We start from the raw sequence: 22,721 nt of genomic DNA, 5'->3' as shown, positions 1-22,721 counted from the left end.
CCGGGTAATTAAGAAGACAACGAAAGCCTTCCTTTTCGACGTCCAAGGCCAAGAGGACTGGGTCTCAATAGACCGCGTGAAACCAGCGTTTCTCGAAGGAAGCGACACGCCTCCGCTGGACCTGGCAGATTCAGAGTTTCACCTCAAAACAAGCGCCCAACGAAAGAAAAATCATCAAACGACGACAAGAGGAAGAGATCCTTACGCCGACCGCCAGCGCGCCCCTCCGTTCAAAAACAAGAGGAACCCTCCGACGCCCGAAAAGATACGAAGATTGATCATCAGCCCTCTACGCCGCCCGATGTCTTGGGGGGGGGAGTAATTGTAAGGACACCGCTCCCTTCGTCGTCCAGAAAATCAACAAACTGTTTATTTAATTGACTTCTCCTTTCGCCACACTGTATCATTTCATTACATGTTTCTGTTAACTCATAATTCGTATATTTGTAAGTGTAAGAAAACACATATTTTGGCGGGCAATTCAATCTGATTTGGCGCCAGCGCCATCTTACCTTTCCGTCCGCACCTTGTAATATACTCCCATGCACATTTGAATAAAGTATCAGTTGATCTTGGTGACGCTTGTCTCACTGTCCTTACACCACAAATAAGGCTTTGCAGTATAGTTGACTAGAAACGGCTGCATTATATATATATATATATATATATATATATATATATATATATATATATATATATATATATATATATATATATATATATATAAATATATATATATATATGTGTGTGTGTGTGTGTGTGTATGTGTGTGTGCATTTATAACTTTATAACTTTTAATTTTAGAGTTATATCCCGATCTCGCTCGTTTTCATTTATCATCAGGGGAAGAAAAGTGTTACTACAATTATAAGAATCTTATGTTCCCATGAAAGATCTAATAATTCCTTTGGTATTTACAGATAAACTACGTAGCATTCTCTCTTTCTCTCTCTCTCTCTCTCTCTCTCTCTCTCTCTCTGGAACAAATTCCCTTTCGTAAAATTTTAGTGTAAGTGTAGTTTTTTACTGATTCTTTAGGATACGAGTAAGATATGAAAAAAATTGTCGTATCTTATTCTTGAGGCATAAAACAATCTCGTCCATCTTTGTTTTTCCTTTGTGTGTGGCTCCGGTAGTAATTTACTGATATAATATCGATAACAATGCCTCTGCCTTGGCAGAGTTCATTTATTTACTTATCTAATAATTTGGCCGACGTCCAAGTAAATGTAAAATTAAATAGAAAAATAAAATGTGAAGCTTATACTTATTACGAGTATTTAAAATTTTCAGTTCGATAATAAAAGGTAATCGGCTATATTCCAGTAAGAAACTTGCTGTAACAGGTATGTACAAAGACTTGAGATAATCAGTACATGGAGCTACTGGTGTGGCAATACTTGCCCTGCCGAACTGAAGGTTGCCATGTTTGATTAAAGGTTTAGGTTTCGCGCTAGTAGTAGTAGCACCAGCAAGTGACTGTATAGTGAAAGTTTTTTGTGGTCTAAAGTCAATTACCTTATGAATTAAGACTTGGTATAGACAAGGAATTAGCACTTATCCTACCTCTAACAAGGAAATGGAAAATCAAACGAAAGCGTAAGTTTCTGTTGCTTAATTAGTCTGTGTTGAAGTAAACATGTTCCTAAGATAAGAAGGAGTTATATAACAGACATCAAATCCAACCCCACTTTCATTCTTAGAATATCATGACCAGGGTGAGGAAGGACGTCAGGTTTGCCTCGTGCTAACGTCATTGTTACACCTGGTAATCTTGGAGCAAAAGGGACTGCCATGAAGCATCCCTGTTTGATATTCAGTGAAACGTGACATGCCATTTCTTTTTTATGTGATGCAACATGGATTTATTGTCTAAAGTAAGATACTTGATATCGTTTGCGCACGCACTTACGCACATACACACACACACTATATATATATATATATATATATATATATATATATATATATATATATATATATATATATATATATATATATATATATATATATATATATATACAGAGAGAGAGAGAGAGAGAGAGAGAGAGAGAGAGAGAGGTTGCAGGGCACCAGCTACCCGTTGACATACTGCCACCAGAGAGTAATTGGGTCTTTCGTCTGACCAAACAGTACTACATTGGATCCCTCTCTCTGGTTACGGAAGATTTTTTCTTTGCCCCCTTTGGCCGCGGGGGCATAAAACCAATTAGAATAGCGCCAACGTATCCCTGCCTGTCGTAAGAGGCGACTAAAAGGGACGGGACGAGGGGGCTGGGAACCCCCTCTCCTGTATTTACAATCCTGTGAGACATCAGCAAAGAGATGGAGCTGGGGGGAGAGGGACTGCTTCCCTCACTCTAGTTTTGGGGTGTTTGAATGTGTGTGGTTGTAGTACGATAGAGAGTAAAAGATATGCGTTTGGAAGTATGTTTAGGAATAGAAGGATGGATGTATTGGCCTTGTGTGAGACAAAGATAAAAGGGAAGGATGAAGTGATGTTTAGTGAAATGTCTGGTAGAGTGTCTGGGATTGAAAGGGGAAGAGCGAGAGAGGGTGTGGCTTTATTACTGCGTGAATGGATGGCAGGTAAAATAGTGGAATGGAAGGAGATATCATCTAGGTTAATGTGGGTAAGGGTTAGGTTAGGTAGGGAATGTTGGGCGTTTGTCAGTGCGTATGGGCCAGGTAGTGAGAAAAGAGGAAAAGAGCGGAATGAGTTCTGGAATGAATTAACTAGGTGTGTAGAAGGACTGGGTAGAAGGAATTATGTAGTTGTCATGGGTGACTTAAATGCTAGAGTGGGCGCTGGATAGGTAGAAGGTGTCATTGGGAAGTATCGCGTACCAGGTGAAAATGAGAGTGGTGAGAGACTGGTAGATATGTGTTGAGCAAGAGATGGTGATAAGTGCTAATTTTTTCAAAAAGAAAGATAAAAACAAGTATACATGAGTAACAGTGGCAAATGGAAGAGTAGTAGAAAGGGCATTAATGGATTATGTGATGATAACTAAAAGAATGTTTGGAAGATTGAAAGACGTGCACGTGTTTAAGGGTATGGCTAACGGTATGTCTGATCATTTTTTGGTGGAAGGAAAATTAGTTGTAGCAAAAGAGTGGGGGAATAGAGTTGGTGGATGTAAAAGGGAGCTAGTGAGGGTTGAAGAACTAATAAATCCTGCGGTAAAAAGTAAATATCAGGAAAGGTTGAAAATGGCATATGACGAAGTGAAAGTAAGAGACACTGGTAATTTAGAGGAGGAGTGGAAGTTAGTAAAAGAAAATTTTGTTGGGATTGCAAGAGATGTGTGTGGCAAGAAGATTGTTAGAGGCAGCATGAGGAAGGGCAGTGAATGGTGGAATGAAGGAGTGAAGGTAAAAGTGGAAGAGAAAAAGAGGGCTTTTGAAGAATGGCTGCAGAGTAATAGTATAGGGAAGTATGAAAATATAGAGAGAAAAAATGTGGAAGTAAAGCGCAAGGTACGTGAGACAAAGAGGGTAGCTGACCTGAGGTGGGGTCAGGGATTGGGTCATTCATATGAAGAGAATAAGAAGTTTTGGAAAGAAGTGAAGAGAGTAAGGAAGGCTGGCTTAAGAATTGAAGAAACAGTGAAAGATGGAAATGGAGGGTTGTTAAAAGGAGAGGAGGCAAGGAAAAAGTGGGCGGAATATTTTGAAAGTTTACTGAATGTTAAGGATAATAGGGAGGCAGATATAATTGCTGATGCAGGTGTTAAGGTGCCGGTGATGGGAGATGAGAATGAGAGAGAGATTACAATAGAGGAAGTGAGGAGAGCACTAGATGAAATGAGAGTAGGAAAAGTATCTGGTATGGACGGTGTGAGAGCTGAGATGTTGAAGGAATGGGGTTTGACTGTACTTGAATGGTTGGTGAGATTGTATAATATGTGTTTTGTGTTGTCAATGGTACCAGGAGATTAGGTTTGTGCATGTATTGTACCACTATATAAGGGTAATGGAGATGTGCATGAGTGTTGTAATTCAAGAGGTATTAGTTTGTTGAGTGTATTTGGAAATGTGTATGGTAGAGTACTGATTAATAGGATTAAGGATAAAACAGAGAAAGCTATCTTAGAAGTACAGGGTGGTTTTAGAAGAGGTAGGGGTTGTATGAATCAGGTTTTTACAGTTAGGCAGATATGCGAGAAATATTTAGCAAAAGGTAAGGAGGTGTATGTTGCATTTATGGATCTGGAGAAAGCGTATGATAGAGTTGATAGGGAAGTGATGTGGAATGTGATGAGGTTATATGGAGTTGGTGGAAGGTTGTTGCAAGCAGTGAAAAGTTTCTACAAAGGTAGTAAAGCATGTGTTAGGATAGTAAATGAAGCGAGCGATTGGTGTCCGGTGAGAGTGGGGCTGAGACAGGGATGTGTGATGTCGCCGTGGTTGTTTAACTTGTATGTTGATGGAGTGGTGAGAGAGGTGAATGCTCGAGTGCTTGGACGAGGATTAAAACTGGTAGATGAGAATGACCATGAATGGGAGGTAAATCAGTTGTTGTTTGCAGATGATACTGTACTGGTTGCAAACACGGAAGAGAAGCTTGGCCGATTAGTGACAGAATTTGGAAGGGTGTGTGAGAGAAGGAAGTTGAGAGTTAATGTGGGTAAGAGTAAGGTTATTAGATGTATGAGAAGGGAAGGTGGTGCAAGGTTGAATGTCATGTTGAGTGGAGAGTTACTTAAGGAAGTGGATCAGTTTAAGTACTTGGGGTCTGTTGTTGCAGCAAGTGGTGGAGTGGAAGCAGATGTACGTCAGAGAGTGAATGAAGGTTGCAAAGTGTTAGGAGCAGTTAAGGGAGTAGTAAAAATAGAGGGTTGGGCATGAATGTAAAGAGAGTTCTATATGAGAAAGTGATTGTAGCAACTGTGATGTATGGATCGGAGTTGTGGGGGAATGAAAGTGACGGAGAGACAGACATTGAATGTGTTTGAGATGAAGTGTCTAAGGAGTATGGCTGGTGTATCTCGAGTAAATAGGGTTAGGAACGAAGTGGTGAGGGTGAGAACCGGTGTAAGAAATGAGTTTGCAGCTAGAGTGGATATGAATTTGTTGAGGTGGTTTGGCCATGTTGAGAGAATGGAAAATAGCTGTCTGCTAGAGAAGGTGATGAATGTAAGAGTTGATGGGAGAAGTACAAGAGGAAGGCCAAGGTTTGGGTGGATGGATGGAGTGAAGAAAGCTCTGGGTGATAGGAAGATAGATGTGAGAGAGGCAAGAGAGCGTGCTAGGAATAGGAATGAATGGCGAGCGATTGTGACGCAGTTCCGGTAGGCCTTGCTGCTTCCTCCGGTGCCTTAGATGACCGCGGAGGTAGCAGCAGTAGGGGATTCAGCGTTATGAAGCTTCATCTGTGGTGGATAACAGGGGAGGGTGGGCTGTGGCACCCTAGCAGTACCAGTTGAACTTGGTCGAGTCCCTTGTCAGGCTGGGAGGAACGTAGAGAGGAGAGGTCCCCTTTTATCATTTTTTTAATTTTTTTTTTTTCATTTGTTGATGTCGGCTACCCCCAAAATTGGGGGAAGTGCCTTGGTATATGTATATATGTATGTGTAAAATCCACAGGAAACAGGAAAGGAAAAGACCAGGTACCAAGCGCTTTTGTGTATTATGTACACTTCTTCAGGGTACAAAGGTTCCTGTTTCCTGTGGAGTTTACACTTTAATATCTGTTACGTGCAGTTTTGTGACTGATAAGTAATATGTATGTATGTATGTATACATACTGTACATCGAATAGTCTGACGTATTCTTTCCACATTCTCCTCTGTCCTCATACACTTGACAATAATGAGATTACCAAAAAATTCTTCTCTCTAGGGATTAACTACGTAACCACTGTAAATGTTCATTGGCTACTTTCCAAAATCAAACCATTGTTCTCTAGTCTGTAACATTTTCTTCCTCTGTCTTGGACTAGAATTCTTATTTCTCTTCCTTTTGCTTATATTTTTATTTTCTATATTTTGATATAAAAGATCTAATTTGAAGTTGTTGTTTTTAAAGTATTTTATTTTGATTGTTTATTACTTCTTTTGTAGTTTATTTATCTATTGTTTCCATTCCTCACTGGGCTATTTTTCCCTGTTGGAGCCCTATAGCTTATAGCATTTTGCTTCTCCAACTAGATTATAGATTAGCTTGTAATACAGTATATCATCATCAGCCGTAACTATTCCACTGCAGGACAAATGCCTCAGACATGTCCTTACATTCGAATTTGTTTATTGTCTTTCTCTGCCATTTTATACCGGCAAATCTTCTTATTTCGTCAATCCATCGTCTTTTCTTCCTTCCCCTGCTTCTTTTGCAATCTCTAGAGACCCATTCTGTTATTCTTAATGTCCATATATTATCTGCCATTCTCATCATATCCCTGCCCATGCCCGTTTTTTTTTACATGTTGTTAGAATATCCTCTACTTTAGTTTTGCTCTTAGTATCCATGTTGCTCTTTTTCTGTCTCTTAGTGTTATCCCCATCATTATTCTTTCCGTAGCTCTTTGAGTTGTAGCTAATTTATGTTCTAAGGTTTTAGTAAGGCTGAAGGTTTCTGATGCATAAGTTAATACTGGTAGAACCAGAAATGGGGTCTCCCTGTCTCAATTGAGATTTCCTCACTATCCTTATGTAGTTTTAGGATTGGTGTACTTCCCTTATAAGTATCTTCAAGTGTTCTAACATTAGATTCATCTATTCCTTATCCTTGAAGGGCTTTCATTACTGCTGAAGTTTTAACGGAATCCATGGCTTTCTTATAGTCTATAAAGGCCATACATATTGGTTTGTCGTATTCTGTTGAATTTTTCATTAGCTTGTTAATTACATGGATATGGTCAGTTGTTGAATACCAACTTCTAAATCCTGCACGCTCTCTTGGTTGATTAAAGTCTAGCTGCCTTTCTAATTAGCTTAATATGATCTTTGCAAATATTCATATATTATTATTGTTTCTGGTCCTTATATGTCTCCTATTTTGTGAATTGGTATAATGGTAATAAAGTTTTCCAAACTATATAGTAGGAATAGAGCATTCCTGTAGATAATTTGTGTAAATTTCAGAGACTTTTACTACTATGAAATCTCCTCCTCCTGTTATTAAATCAATTGTCAGGACACCTCTTGACTCTTTTTCAGGTCTTCTAATTCTTTATTTATTTCTCTTACTGTTACGTTTGGTACTGGCTCTGGTGTATCATTTGTCATTATTTCTACTGGCAAAGTAATTTGTTTATATTACCATTGTATAGCATTATAAAGAAATCATCTGCTATTTTTATCACTCCATCCCTTTTGTTAATGTTTCCATTTTCAACATTTAAAGCTAACATATGTTGATGCCCTGATCCAAGTCTTCTTTTCATTCATTCGTTCGTTCGTTTTAGATCATCTTGCCTATAGCAAGACACGGGCTCTTGCACTTTCTTTAGTGTTTTCTCAATTTTTGTCTGATTGTGATTACGAATATCTTAGTTTTTCTAGTTTGTTTGTTGTTTTGGATAGTTACGCTAATTCTATTTCTTCTATCTTGGATTCTACCCTCTTTTTTTATTAGTTTTTGGTCTTCTCTGATAGTTTTCCTTGATCTTGTTTAGGAATGTTTCAACCCTCTCATGTGCTGATTCCAATAACAATGTTGCTAAATTACAGCTCATTTCTTCTTTACTTGCTTTCATTTCATCGTCTAGTTGAAGGTACCTATTTGTGTTGCTAAACTAAACTTATCAGATTTTTCTCTTATCACAGGAGTGTTTATTTCCTTTCCAAAGATTAATTTTTCTCTTTCTTTCCTTAGATATATAAAAACCACTTATCATTCTATTGTCGCTTGACTTTAACTTATTTAACACTGTTACATCTTTAACCAAATTAGCTTTTTCGAAAAAACTGCGAATAAAATCTATTTCGTTTTGTGTATGTGTGTGTGTGTGTGTCCATTTGGGTTTCTCCATGTCCATTTTTTATATTCCATTTCATGAGAAGGGAAGTTCATAACTTTAAGATTGTTTCTTTCACCAAATTCTACAAGCATGTCTCCTCCGTCATTCCTTGCACCTATTCCAAATTTACATACTCGTGACTCTCCCCTCTTCTTTTGACTTGCTTATACCATGAAATCACTCAAAACAAATGTAAAACATAAAACTTTTCTATTTCTTCCTCTGCATGGGATGTTGGTGCATACGCGTTTGACTGAGCTTCAGTTTATACTTTTAAATATATATATATATATATATATATATATATATATATATATATATATATATATATATATATATATATATATATATATACACAGTGCACACACACATATAAAACTAAATTATATACATATATAAACACACATAATGTACAGACGCGCGCGCACACACACACACACACACACACACACACACACATATATATATATATATATATATATATATATATATATATATATATATATATATATATATATGTATATATGTATACTGTATATATATATATATATATATATATATATATATATATATATATATATATATAAATATAAATATAAATATATACGTACAGTGTATATATATATATATATATATATATATATATATATATATATATATATATATATATATATATATATATATACAAAGTATTTAAATAGTTGATAGTGGTGGCAGTTTCTTATTTGATATTTGATGTTAATGTTTAGTCTTAATTTTGGCCTTATCTGCACCTACTTATAAGCCCTGTACTTGTTCTCCACTCCAACTTCCTTTCCTCCGTATTGCTTTGCAAAGTCTTTCTTTAGATTTCATTGTACAGCTTTGGAAATTGCCCCTAGTTGCATGGAACATGCAATGGCCTCCCCGATCCCACATGGCCCAAATTTCATTTATCCAATTCAATCACATCACTCTGATTTTGTATACAAGCTTTATTCAATACGTATATGAACTTTCTATTTTATTACATTTCAAAAGTTATTGGAAAAAAAAAAAACATAAAAAAAACTCCCATAGAGGATTATGATCATTTAGATCTTTAAAAGCCTATCATTTATTCTCTTTACTTCCAACCTTTTTTCCTTCCAGTTATTACCTATCATGACTCCAACTCCATCTCTTTCCTCTCATGACCTGCTGTAATAGAGCTTATACCCATTTCCTATCTCTCTAGTTCGATTTCCTTTCCATCTTGGCTCCTGCATACAAGGCATCTATTTTCCTCCTCTCCATCACATCTACTATCTCCCTCAATCTTTTCGTAAGTGTACTAACATTCCAAGTACCTGCTTTGATCTTCTATTTTGTCACTAGCTTCTTTGGCCGCAGTCGTGAACCCATTGGTACCTCCTTGTCCATTTATCACAACAGTAGGGGAATCCTGATGTGTATTGCTTACAGGGGATGCCCTAGCCACATCCACATATCTAATAGCATCAGACATGGTTTACATTTGGCAAAGGGTTTTTATGATTGCCTGCCCTTGCAGTCATCAACCCCAGTTATTGAATCTGTAACGTATCCTTTAGTCAAATATAACTCTGAGTCTGGCCTGTGAATAAATACACTTTTAGTAGTGTTGTTACTTTGATCTTAAAAAAACTAACGATCATGTTACTCTATGTGCTGTTTTTTTTTTTAATTCAAATGTTTGTTGAAAAAAGAACCAAAATTTCCTCGTGTTGAATTTGGAATACACACACACACACACACACACACACACACACACACACACACACACATATATATATATATATATATATATATATATATATATATATATATATATATATATATATATATATATATATATATACATATATATATATATATATATATATATATATATATATATATATATATATATATATCATCATCATCATCTCCTACATCTGTTTACGCAAAGGGCCTCAGTTAGATTTCGCCAGTCGTCCCTATCTTAAGCTCTAAATTCAATACTTCTCCCCTCATCATCTTCGACTTCATGCTTCATAGTCCTCAGCCATGTAGGCCTGTGTCTTTGAACTCTTCTAGTGCTTTTTGGAGCCCAGTTAAGCGTTTGGTGAACTGAGCTCTCTTCGGGAGTGTGAAGAGCATACCCAGACCATTTCCATCTAACCCTTACTATGATCTCATCCACATATGACACTCGAGAAATCTCTTATAGTTTAATTTCTAATCCTGTCTTGCCATTTAACTCCCAATCTTCCTTTGAGGGCTTTGTTCTCAAATCTACCAAGTCGTTTGGAGATTGCTTCATGTTCATACAGTTACACAGATTTCACTAAACTGATAGATATCTAGCCTGATTTTCAGATGTAATTTCAGGCGATTTGATTTCCAATTTTACTTAACATAGCCATTGTCTGGGTTGCTCTTTTCAATCTTTCACTAAACTCCAATTTTATTGACCTGTATTGGAAATCATAGTTCCTAAATACTTAAATGATTCTACCTCATTAATCCTTTCTCCTTCCAATGATATTTTATCTTCCATTGCATATTCCATTGTCATCATCTCTGTCTTTCTTCTATTTATCTTGAGCCCAGCCTCGTGTGATATTTCAAATATTCTGGTAAGCAAGCATTGAAAATCCTGTGGTGATCTGCTAATAAAGACAGCATCATCATCATACTCCGGGTCAGCTAATTTCCTATTACCAATCCAGTCCAATCCTTCTCCACCATCTCCAACTGTTCTACGCGTTACAAAATCCATGATGAGGATGAACAATCGAGGTGACGACTCATTAACTTGGAATACTCCGATGTTCACTTGAAATTCATTTAATAGGACTCCTATAAAATTAACTTTGCACTTGCTATGCTTATGAACAGACTTATTAAAATTTACTTATTTAAGAGGAATTCCATAATAACGCAGCACTCTCCATAAAATCGGCTGGTGCGCACTATCAAAGGCTTTTTTATAGTCCACAAATCCCATCAGAAGTGGATCCGTATATTCTACGCATTGCCGTACAACATGACTCAAAATGAAAATTTGGTCAGTGCAACTTTTACCTTTTCTAAATTTTGCTTGTTCATCTCTCAGCTTTTCATCAACCTTTCTGTCTAGTCTATTTAGAATAACCATGCTATATATTTTCATGACAACTGACATAAGTGTGATGCCTCTAATTATTGTAATCAGTCAGGTCTCCCTTTTTTGCCGTTTTCACCAACACTCCAAACTCTTTATTCATCAGGTTTTGCCTCTTCATGCCACATTCTACAAAATAATCTTGTAAGTGTTCTAGGGTCACTTCAATTTCAGCCAGTATCATCTCAGCAGTTATTCCATCGTAACCAAGGCCTTTCCATCTCTTAAGTTTTTTTCAGGATAGCTTCGACTTCTAACACACTGAATTCATTCATGACAACATCAAGAACTTCATCTGCTTCAGATATATTAATCAAATTATTCCCTTCGTATCTCCTATTCATGACCTCACTAAAGTGTTCCATCCAATGTTGTCTTTCTTCATCTTCTGTTGTTTTAACATATCCTTCTCTCTTTTTGATGGGGATATGCTTCTTCTTTGCCCCCGTAGAGATTTCATTACTACTTCTATGAGCGATTCTTACACCATAGCCACTCCCTGAATTCAAAGCTTTGTCAGCCTCATCTGCTTTCCTGTCTAAATATTCTCTTCAGTCATTCCTGGCTTTACTTTTGACCTCCCTATCGATAATGGAATACTTAGCATGATATATCTTGTAATTTTCATTACTTTCTCGAAAACTCTCAACAATTAATTTCTGTCTTTGTCTCCTTTTTTTAATATCCCTTCTCTCTTTTATCAATGGGTATGTGATATATTTGATTTTTGTAATTGCCATGTGAAGTCCATGTATCCTTGTGCTGGGAAAGAGTACCTCCAATGACAAGATTGTTTGTTGGACATAAACTTATGAAATGAGCTCCATTTTAATTTTTAACTTTGCCAAGACCCTCAACACCCATCTCATTCTCTATTCCTTGATTATTCCTTTCAACTTTAGCACTGAAGTCCCCAATTACAATTTTCATCTCTCTATTTGGGATCTCATCTATTACACTCTGCAGTTCTTCAAAGTGTTCATCTTTCCTTTCTTCAGGGGAATTATTTGTTGGTGCATAGCAAACTATAATACTCATATTGCACTGTTTTGATTTAAACTTTGCACACTATCAAAGGCTTTTTCATAGTACACAAAATCCATTAAATGGGTATTTTTATATTCTATGCATTGTTGTCTCAAAATGAAAATTTGGTCAGTGCAACTTCTACCTTTTCTAAATCCTGCTTGTTCATCTCGTAGCTTTTCATCAATCTTTTTCTCCAGTCTCTTTAGAATAAGAATACTATATATTTTCATAATAACTGACGTAAGTTTTATGCCTCTGTAATTATTCCAATCAGTCAGGTCTCCTTTTTTTTTTTTTGCTATTTTCACCAACACTCCTAACTCCCATTCACCAGGTTATGCCTCTTCATGCCACATTCTACAAAATAATCTTGTTAGTAGTCTCGGAGTCACTTCATTTTCGACCAGTATTCGGAGTCACTTCATTTTCGGCCAGTATTATCTCGGCATTTATTTAATCGTATCCTGTGACTTTCTATCTCTTTAGTTTTTTAGGATAGCTTCGACTTCAAACACACTGAATTCATTCATGGGCACATCAAGGTCTTCATCACCTTCAGGTATATCAATCAAATTATTCCCTTCATATCTCCTATTCATAACCTCACTAAAGTGTTCCATCCAACGTTGTCTTTCTTCATCTTCTGTTGCTATAACAGAGCCGTCTGTCTTTTTTATGGGTATATGCTTCTTCTTCTTGCCCCAGTCAAGATTTCATTAATAATTCTATGAGCAATTCTTACACCATAGCCAGTTCCTGAATTCATAGCTTTGTCAGCTTCATCTGCTCTGCTGTCTAAATATTCTCTCTAGTCATTCTTGGCTTTTCTTTTGACCTCACTATCAATACTGGAATACTTAGCATGCTCTACCTTGTAATTTTCATCACTTCCTCGAAAACTCCCAACAATCAATTTCTGTCTTTGTCTCCTTATTATAGTATCCTAAGTATCATTTGATATTCATGGCTTTCGATTTGCAACTATGTGTCCCAAGACTTCACTACTAACTAACTGATATATGTTCTTAATATCACACCATTCTTCATTAATTGTCTGTTCTTCGTCTCGTAAAGTCTCTAAGACTGCAAATCGATTCCTACATTCAATTTCAAATGTTTATCTTCTTCTAAAAGCTTACTTGTATCAAACCTAGGCATTCTATCTATCTTTCTGTTGGGTGCTTTCAGTTTTAATTGCAGTGTGGTAATGAGGAGCTGGTGATCACTGCAAATATATGCACCTCTATAGCTTCTTACATTTCTCAGAGTCCTCCTTCTCTCTTTTTTAATGATAATGTCATTTATCTGATTTTTGTAATTGCCTCATGGTGTAGTCCATGTATACTTGTAAATGTTCTTGTGTTGAAAAAGAGTACCTCCAATGACAAGATTGTTTTCTGAACAGAAACTTATGAAATATGCTCCATATTCATTTGCAACTTCGCCAAGACCTTCAGCATCTATTACATTCTCTATCCAATTATTATTTCTGCCAACTTTAGCAGTGAAGTCGCCAATCACAATTTTCATATCTTTCTCCGGGCTCTCATCTATTACACTCTGCAGTTATTCATAGTATTTATCTTTCCTTTCTTTAGAGGAATCATTTGTTGGGGCATAGCAAACTACAATACTCATATTGCACTGCTTCGATTTGAACTTTGCTAGTAACAATCTACTATTTACAGCTCTCCACTCGGTTAATGCCTTTTCGGCTCTTGGTATCCTCATCATTCCTACCCCTTCTCTTCCAACTCCATCTGAGCTTCCTGAGTATATATATATATACATATATATATATATATATATATATATATATATATATATATATATATATATATATATATATATATATATATATGTATATATATATATATATATTTCCTCGGTCTAAAATTTCCTTACCAATCCCTTTACAACGTGTTTCACTTGGAGCCAAAATATCCAAACTATATCATAAATTCACTCTCCACTTGCTGTAACTTTCCAATATGATTCATGGTTCTAACATTCCAATTACTTATTCAACTTTTCTTTAGTATTTAAAAACCGGGAGATTTTTAACACCCCCGCTTCGCCCGGGACTGGGGGTCATTCTGTCATCTTCTCTTTCCATGGCTGGCTAAATCCATAGAGGATTCATTGGCTAGTTACATCAAAGGATAGCCAGTTCCTTGTGATGTGCAGTGCCTATCTAACTAAGGCAAGTGACTCCTGCCAGTCTATACTAATTCTAGTGAGATTAACCACCAAGCATCAGGAGTTAAAGCCAAAGAGACAGTTTGCCCATCACCTCAAACCCCATCCGTCACCCTGCTGCCAGTGACTTCATCGAGATTTAGGGGGGCATTTCTCCCACTCCAAAGCTCTCATTACTCCACCAAGTAGCTCATCTGCTTATACGAGTCTAACCATTGGCAAACATATATTGCTTAGGGGGATATATATATATATATATATATATATATATATATATATATATATATATATATATATATATATATATATATACACACACACACACACATATATATATATATATATATATATATATATATATATATATATATATATATATATATATATATATATATATATATATATATATATATATATATATATATATATATATATATATATATATATATATATATATATATATATATAATGACAAATTTTGCACATTTAGATGTGCTTTTCATATTCAAATAAGCCATATATATTTTTGATTCATTAATGTCTGGATTCTCTTAACGACCTCGGGATCAGAGCCCCAGGTAAAATCACACAAAAACAAGAACTTGTGACCATCAGGGAATTGAACCCTGGTCCGGCAAGCTTGTATAGACAGTGACTAAACCACTTGGCCACGAAGAAAGATATAAGTCAATGATAATTCTTCCGTACTTATACCTATCGAATTTAGGTGTTTTGTATTTAGAATTTAAATCAACCCATCTTCACCATCGTAGCTAATTAGTAGTTTGTTACTTGGCATTCGATTAATGATGAATTTTGCACATTTAGACGTGTTTTTTATATTCAAATAAGCCATATATATTTTTGATAAATTAATGTCTGGATTCTCTTAACGACCTCGGGATCAGAGCCCCAGGCAAAATCACACAAAGACAAGAGCTTATGACCGTCTGGGAATAGAACCCTGGTCCAGCAAGCTTGTATAGACAGTGACTACCACTTGGCCACGAAGAAAGATAAAAGTCAATGACAATTCTTCCGTACTTATACCTATCGAATTTAGGTGTTTTGTACTTAGAATTTAAATCAACCCATCTTCACCATCGTAGCTAATTAGTAGTTTGATACTTGGCATTCAATTAATGATAAATTTTGCACATTTAGACGTGTTTTTCATATTCAGATAAGCCATATATATTTTTGATACATTAATGTCTGGATCCTCTTAACGACCTCGGGATCAGAGCCCCAGGCGAAATCACACAAAGACAAGAGCTTGTGACTGTCCGTGAGTTATATATATATATATATATATATATATATATATATATATATATATATATATATATATATATATATATACAAAGTAATTTTTCTAATTTGATGAACTGTTCAATGTGTTATGGTTTCACATGAGGAGTTGAAACATCAGTTATTTATATTATTTTGTTAAAAAACTTTAGCCCTTTATATTTTTGGTAGAACCTTTGGGTATTAGAAAGAGAGAAGTAACATTGCTTTCTAGCCCAGACCTAAAGAAAATAAGAATATATTTTACATTTAGTGGTCAAATATTTACCATGACATTATGTACCTTGATCCTTTTTTCAAAGTCACAGATTTTTATGTAACTAATCTGCATCTGTCTTGGGAGTAGTTAAGGATTTTTCCCAAACAGTTTTTATCTTGATTTCTTTTGTTCCAAAGATGCAGGCCAATTAAAAAGAGAGATGTTATTTTCTGTGATTATGATGAAGTGGGATAGGTAGGTACAGTCACTCATATAAATTGATGGATGTCCGGGTGTTTGAGAGAGATTTCCATTTGACCCCTTTCTGGACGACAGGTGTCTGGGAGTGCGAGACCAGTCGAATATTGAACTACCTAACTCTGCTGTAGTAATTGTTAACTTTTACGAGTATGTTATTGATCTGTTTTTTTTTTTTTTTTTTTTTTTTTTTTTTTTGCACGTAAATATATATTACAGAGGTTGTGTTCTTTCCTTCTCTTCTGCCCTGTTGTTTTTCTCTCGCCTTTCTACTTGTAGTCGGGGGTGAATTAGATGGGATGGTGGATCAGTCCAGAAATAATTAGCAACAAGAAGTATTTCATGACAGTGGATGGAGAATTTTGTAGCATACCATAAAAAACCTCCCTCTGGATCTTAATTTTTTTTTCCCAAAGACTCATTAAAAAAAATGCTAAGATGTATGATTTTTCCCTTTTTCAAAATTGGATTAATTGGGCACTGCTAGTCTTCTGTTATAAAGCTTGACTCTCTGAAAAAGGATTGTTCATTAAACTATTCCATTGGAAGCCTAATTTGATTTGCACAGGCTCACATTGTTAGCAGTTGTCTGTGTCATTTAGACCATTATGCCAAATGCTAAGATCTTTGAGGGTCATTCCACACTACTTACACCTACCCTAGAAATAATTTTTGATATCCAGAAATTCAATTATCTAACGCCACGATCGAAATCAATGGGACTTGAACCCGGTTGTGCCAAGCAGTACACAGAAATTAAATCCCATTGTTAGTAATATTAATAGTAATGGCAAAGGACTTTGCGGGCAGGGTGAAATGATGTATTTTTGGGGATTAATTTAATAAACTAAACATGTCAGAGTCAAGCTCTTGGGAGGAATGTATTGTATAGGCTGAGGATTGGCCATAGTCGGCCAAAGCACAAATATCTTTTCGTTTTTTTTTTCTTCTTTTGAGCGATATTCATGCACAGTTTAAGAGTACTTCAAGTTTTGCTTATTATAATTTTTACTTCTTTCCTTGCTTTATCATTCAGTTGAATTTATTATTATTATTATTATCATCATTGCAGTTGTTGTCAATCACTTATCTTTTCAAAGTATTTGGTATCAATTTTCACCAACAGATTTCAGTTATGTATAATTAATGATAATTTTTACTTATCCTCTTTTTTTTCAAATACTTTGGTAATCATTATTTGATACTTCAACTGATAGTCGAGAAGATATCAGAAAATTTCCCAGAGAATCTTCCATTTCCGGAACCAGACACCAAAATTAGCACACAGACTCGTCGGGGATTGCTCTTTTTAATAAAAAGGATGCCATTGAATTTACAGAAATATTGCATTTCGCAATAAGATCGCAAAGACTTGCCCTATCTGAATGTTCTTGATGTCAAATCATACATCTTTTTTTTTACTGTGTAGAATCCGAATTTAGAAATATGTACTTACCCATTGACTTCCTCATAGCAGTAGAGCAATGTCAACACTCAATCAGGACACGCTGGATGGCACCACTGTTGTGAACCTCAGTATGGGGCTCAGTATCAGCCGAATGATTATTTAGTGTGCCTAAATCATTATTTTAGCGTCCCAGATGCTGTCTAATAAACCCTGGATCAATTAGCAACCATATATTACCGGTTGTACCAGCGCAGGAGAGCCGAGCTAAGATTAACAGGTCTATAGCCCTCTGCATGTAGTGTCTTGGTTGCTGAACAGACTGCAAAGGACTTGAACGATACTGTATGAACGATCAAGCTAGGTGTAAGTCATTTATATTTATTCCCGAAACTAGTCGTATCTCATACCTTATTCTAAATGATTGAGATCAAGGTGGTAAAAGGATAAATCCTCAGCTTCGATTCACGGAATAAAGATAATTACCAGAGTATGATACCTTGAATGCCATTCACCAAGATGGCAAGTAACAGACCCAGAGCTGTAAATTCCAGACAGCTTAGAGTTGAGACCTGCTTTCACTTGATGCAAAGAACATTGCTCACTGAAATTTTTTCAGAGCTTGTTAGCGCACACTTTGAGAAAGGAAATGTCAATTTCCAGGAGTTTATTAAGAGACGGGGAAGAAAAGAAGAATCCACCATCTATGAACAAATCAAAAGGAACAGGATTGACTTTTTACTACGTCTGTTCTCCAAGCTGTACATATCATGCCAGGGCAGAGAGTATAACTTGAAGGAGTTATTCCGTCATGAGAACCAATCACAGACTTCTTCCCTCCAATGATAGCAGAAAGCTCCACACATGTCAAAAATCCCACCTCATTACTATTCTTGAGAGCCAAGTTACAACCCTGGTGTAGCATTAGTGGGTGATAGACCCTCATGAAGTTCAAAAACTTTTGAAGAGTAAGTACTGCTCGATGTACTTCTTACAATACAAGCACACTCTACTAAATACAAGAGAGCAGACATTGTTTTTTATTTCTACTGGCCATTTAGTATGAAAGCTGAAACTAGATCAAAGCGAGGATGTGGGGTGAGACTCAGGGTGACAAGGAAAGGAAAAATTCCCTTAAACTTGTGCTAGACTAAGAAAAGATAATTTGGACAAAGCTTTCACCCATTGCAGAGAGTTGCCGGTAGCAGACTAATTGTAGGTGCAAGTCTGAATGCTGCAGTCGACGAGAATGCTACTGTTTTGATCTGACCTACACAGCACTGTGCCGCTACAGATACGAGGTTTAGAGTGTACTATTTCAGTCAGCAAGATGAATAATATGTGGCAATTAGGTTTAGTCTTACTGCCTATATGTACAGTATACAGCTACACAACCGAAGAAGGAAACAAAGAGTTAACTCGTTTTTATAACCAAGCGTTTATTTTCATAATCGTTTCCCATTCGCAATAGTAGACAAGCAATCATTAGCGAATGCTTATCATCTTGGGAGTCTGTGCGTGAGGAAAATATTTGTAATAGATTGCTTGACATTATTCCCAGGAGGATAAACAACTATATATATATATATATATATATATATATATATATATATATATATATATATATATATATATATATATATATATATATATATATATATATATATATATATATAGTGTTTGCCTAAGCATATTATACCAAGAAAATAATGACGACTTTTACAACATGAAATTGTTTTTATTCTAATTGTTTTACTGGAATTTGCGTGTTTTATTATTCACATAGGCCTATGTAATACAAAGAATTATACATATGTTTTATTAAATTGTTGCTGTCTTCTATTTACTTAAACTATAATATTTGTATTATCAGTCTTAATCATTGTCTATTACCTGGTTCATTAATGTCTTTAGAAAGTTTCGTCTTTTGAGATTTACTTACTATCTAGTTAGCCCCGGCTGTGAAGGTTTGAATGCTCAGTTTGCCCCTCCTCGCCTCTATCTTATATGTGACTTGAAGTTCGCACTTCTGATTTTATAATACTTATTAAGATTATAGGCCTAAAAATAAAATGAAGAAGAGACTGTGGAGAAATTTCACAAATCGCAACTTTATGGCCTGATAGACACCTTTATTAAGTTATAAGATTTGATGCAAATATTAATTGTTGCCATCTGACATATAGCCATGCCCTAGTATGTGTTAAAGACAAGACTACAGAGCCATATTATTATTATTATTATTATTATTATTATTATTATTATTATTATTATTATTATTATTATTATCATTATTCGAGATACGTTTCTATTGTAGAATCTGCACATTACAGCTTTGGGTTAATATGTCGGACCCTATTATAGACTTCCATTCGTGAAGTAAAATTAAATAATAGAGGTAGAATTAATTATAGTTTTAATAGCAAATATAACCCACTACCTCGCTTATTTATTTATCATTATTTCTTTTCCCTGAATAAACCCCACGAGAGATTGGACCTACAGTATATAGGCAGCTTTGACTATAACCAGAAATTTGGCTTATAATGATTTATTGCAAGTTTCGAAACCACGACCCCAACTAACTTTTGCTTTATACACAAAACGACAGAAGCAAAATTAAATAATAACTTTGAATTCATAACCCAAATGCATAAATTGTTATTATTAGACAACAGGACTAAACTTTAATTATTTTGCCTCTTGACACCCTCTTTCCCACTCCGTTCCAGGAATCACGGTATTTAGAGGGATTCGGGCTACATTACCGTATTCATTTTTTGTTCTGAAATATTCTAGCACGATTTCTTTAACGATCCAATATTTTTCAATGATAGATTTTTCAGAGCAGTTGACCACCGTTGTTTCATACATACACATATCTCCTAAGTGAAATACAAGGTTTATTGCTAAGTGGCAACTTACGAACAACGCTTGCCCAATGCAAAAATAAATAATTATAAGAGAGAGAGAGAGAGAGAGAGAGAGAGAGAGAGAGAGAGAGAGAGAGAGAGAGAGAGAGAGAGAGAGAGAGAGAGAGAGAGAGAGAGAGAAAAGAGAAGGAAGAGGAGAATTCAACACCAGACCAAAGAAAGCCTGTTGCTGTTTTGCTGGATAACCGGGGGACGTCAGTGGCAGGATACTCTCTTTCTGTCCTGCCTGTCTCGGAACCCCAAACCGAGAGGTAGTCCTGAATCGGAAGACACCTAAGAGGAAGGATCCTCACCGGAGTCGATTTCTTAGGGCTTGACCCGACCCAGGACTCTCGGAAAACCTGAGTCTCTTTACTTTAGGGTATTCAGGACGATACAGACATCACTGCCATTACTTATCGGAAAATATTCTCTATTTAAGAAGACTCAAACATTTTATGCAAAGTTTATAGATTTTCTGATAAATTCATAATTTCTTATAAAGGTTAATAATTAGGAATCTAGTTGCCTTTAACAATAATCATCATTATAGTTATTTATGAATTTTTGATATTTTTTTTAGCAAATAAATCAGTAGTTTTATGGCCGAGGGTAGGCACCTGCTGATGCCATTGCGAGAGTCATTGGGTACTGTGACGACCGCAAAATAGTACTATATCAGATTCCTCTCTGGTTAAAGCTCATTTTTACTTTGCTTAATTTTCGAGTCAACATAATATGAATCTCTCTATTAACTTTTAAAGGACAAAATTGAATAATACTTTTTCTATTTTGATATGATTTCAAATGAATAGTTTATTTATAAAATCATTTATCAAAATTTTGTGTTTAAGTCCTGTACAAAAGAGGAAAATAAAATAAATAGATGGAGAGAGTTAACTCCATCGGCCGACCCTGCTATACAATGGGAATAATGAGGTTGAAAGATGCAGACAGTTACTTGAATAGCTAAACCCATCTATAGTCGATCCTTTGTAATGAGAGCATAGCGGTTAGGAACCTTGTTTTCAATTACGGCTCAGCAATAGCTTATTTGGAAGCAGCGGGTTCTCTGGTGTTGCAATAAGTATAAAACGATTGAAACATCTACAGATACAATATGAAGTACATCTTTCAGGGGTAGGAAATTTATTCTGAACACTGTGTCACTGAGATGTGCTTTAAAGATAAAATACTTTTCACCCTCAACTTCAGTACTCCATATTTGTTAGTCCTATGAATATTTCCATTCCCTAACTTGAATATCCAACCTAGAATATCCATCGAACAGTCACAAATAATTTCAAAGATTTCACTATAACTGTTATTTGTTCATAATTATAAATGTCTAAAGTCCAAAAAATATTTATAGACCATGTTTGATACAATTCTTTGGACACTTCCATTTTACAAAATGTGAAGTGTGAAGTAGGAGATGACGAATGATGATGAAAAGAGAAGTATTGATTTAAAAACTCGAGATAGAGACGACACCAAAATAGTTTCTTTTAATTAATTTTTTCCCTCGGAATCTGAAGTTATCTAAATTTATGGGAAATTGCGTATCGTTTGTAAACTGAAATATATCATATTTGCTGCTACTGAAGAGACAGGAGGAATACAAATGCTGGATTTTAGAATAATGCACAAAAGCAACGATGTTCCTGCTGACTGTAATGTCAGATATGCCTACAATGCAACGTTTAAAACATGTAGATGCAGAAGCTGTAATGTCATATAGGCCTACAATGCAACGTTTAAAACATATTGATGTATTGCAGAAGCCATGACTCCGTTTTCTCTCTTTACTCGGATGTTTGAATGGTATTTCTTTTAAAAATTACTCCTTTCATCATTGACTTTTTTCTTATTTTGTGAAAGATAGATAAAGAGAACTGTTCTTGATAATTTTATTCAAATTTAAGAGAGAGAGAGAGAGAGAGAGAGAGAGAGAGGAGAGAGAGAGAGAGAGAGAGAGAGAGAGAGAGAGAGAGAGAGAGAGAGAGAGAATTTGCCTTCACTTAAATGAAAACTTGCTATGCAGCAAATGTAAATTAAGGAAATCTGCCTTTAGAAGATATGGTTATTGTGACAGAGACTAAAAGAAAAAGGGCATCTCGTTCGTCCGGGAATTTGACGCCACGAAGAAAACCGCTATCTCTTAACACTGACTTTCTTTCTTCATAATTTGGGTCATTTCACGTAGCTCATAGATAATGCCAAGGTCTTGATTAAGGTCTACAGATCTTGGTTAAGTAAAGCTTTTATTTTTGATACAGGAGGATCATCGGTCCCGTGAT

At 35.6% G+C, this 22,721-nt stretch overlaps 1 protein-coding gene across 3 annotated transcripts in view; it reads left to right on the top strand.

Moving 5' to 3' along the window:
* Positions 1–1,451: 1,451 nt before the first annotated feature.
* Positions 1,452–22,721, top strand: part of LOC137645789 (equilibrative nucleoside transporter 1-like) — a 205,639-nt gene continuing 184,369 nt past the window's right edge. For all 3 annotated transcript variants that reach the window (XM_068378726.1, XM_068378727.1, XM_068378725.1), the window contains exon 1: positions 1,452–1,599. In XM_068378726.1, coding sequence (XP_068234827.1) covers positions 1,580–1,599 — 20 coding nt within the window. In that variant the 5' untranslated portion in view covers positions 1,452–1,579. The remainder of the gene's footprint in view (positions 1,600–22,721) is intronic.

This window comes from Palaemon carinicauda, chromosome 8 (genome assembly GCF_036898095.1).
Source record: "Palaemon carinicauda isolate YSFRI2023 chromosome 8, ASM3689809v2, whole genome shotgun sequence".
Taxonomy (NCBI): Eukaryota; Metazoa; Arthropoda; class Malacostraca; order Decapoda; family Palaemonidae; genus Palaemon; species Palaemon carinicauda.
This window is presented reverse-complemented; position numbering and strand designations above follow the sequence as displayed.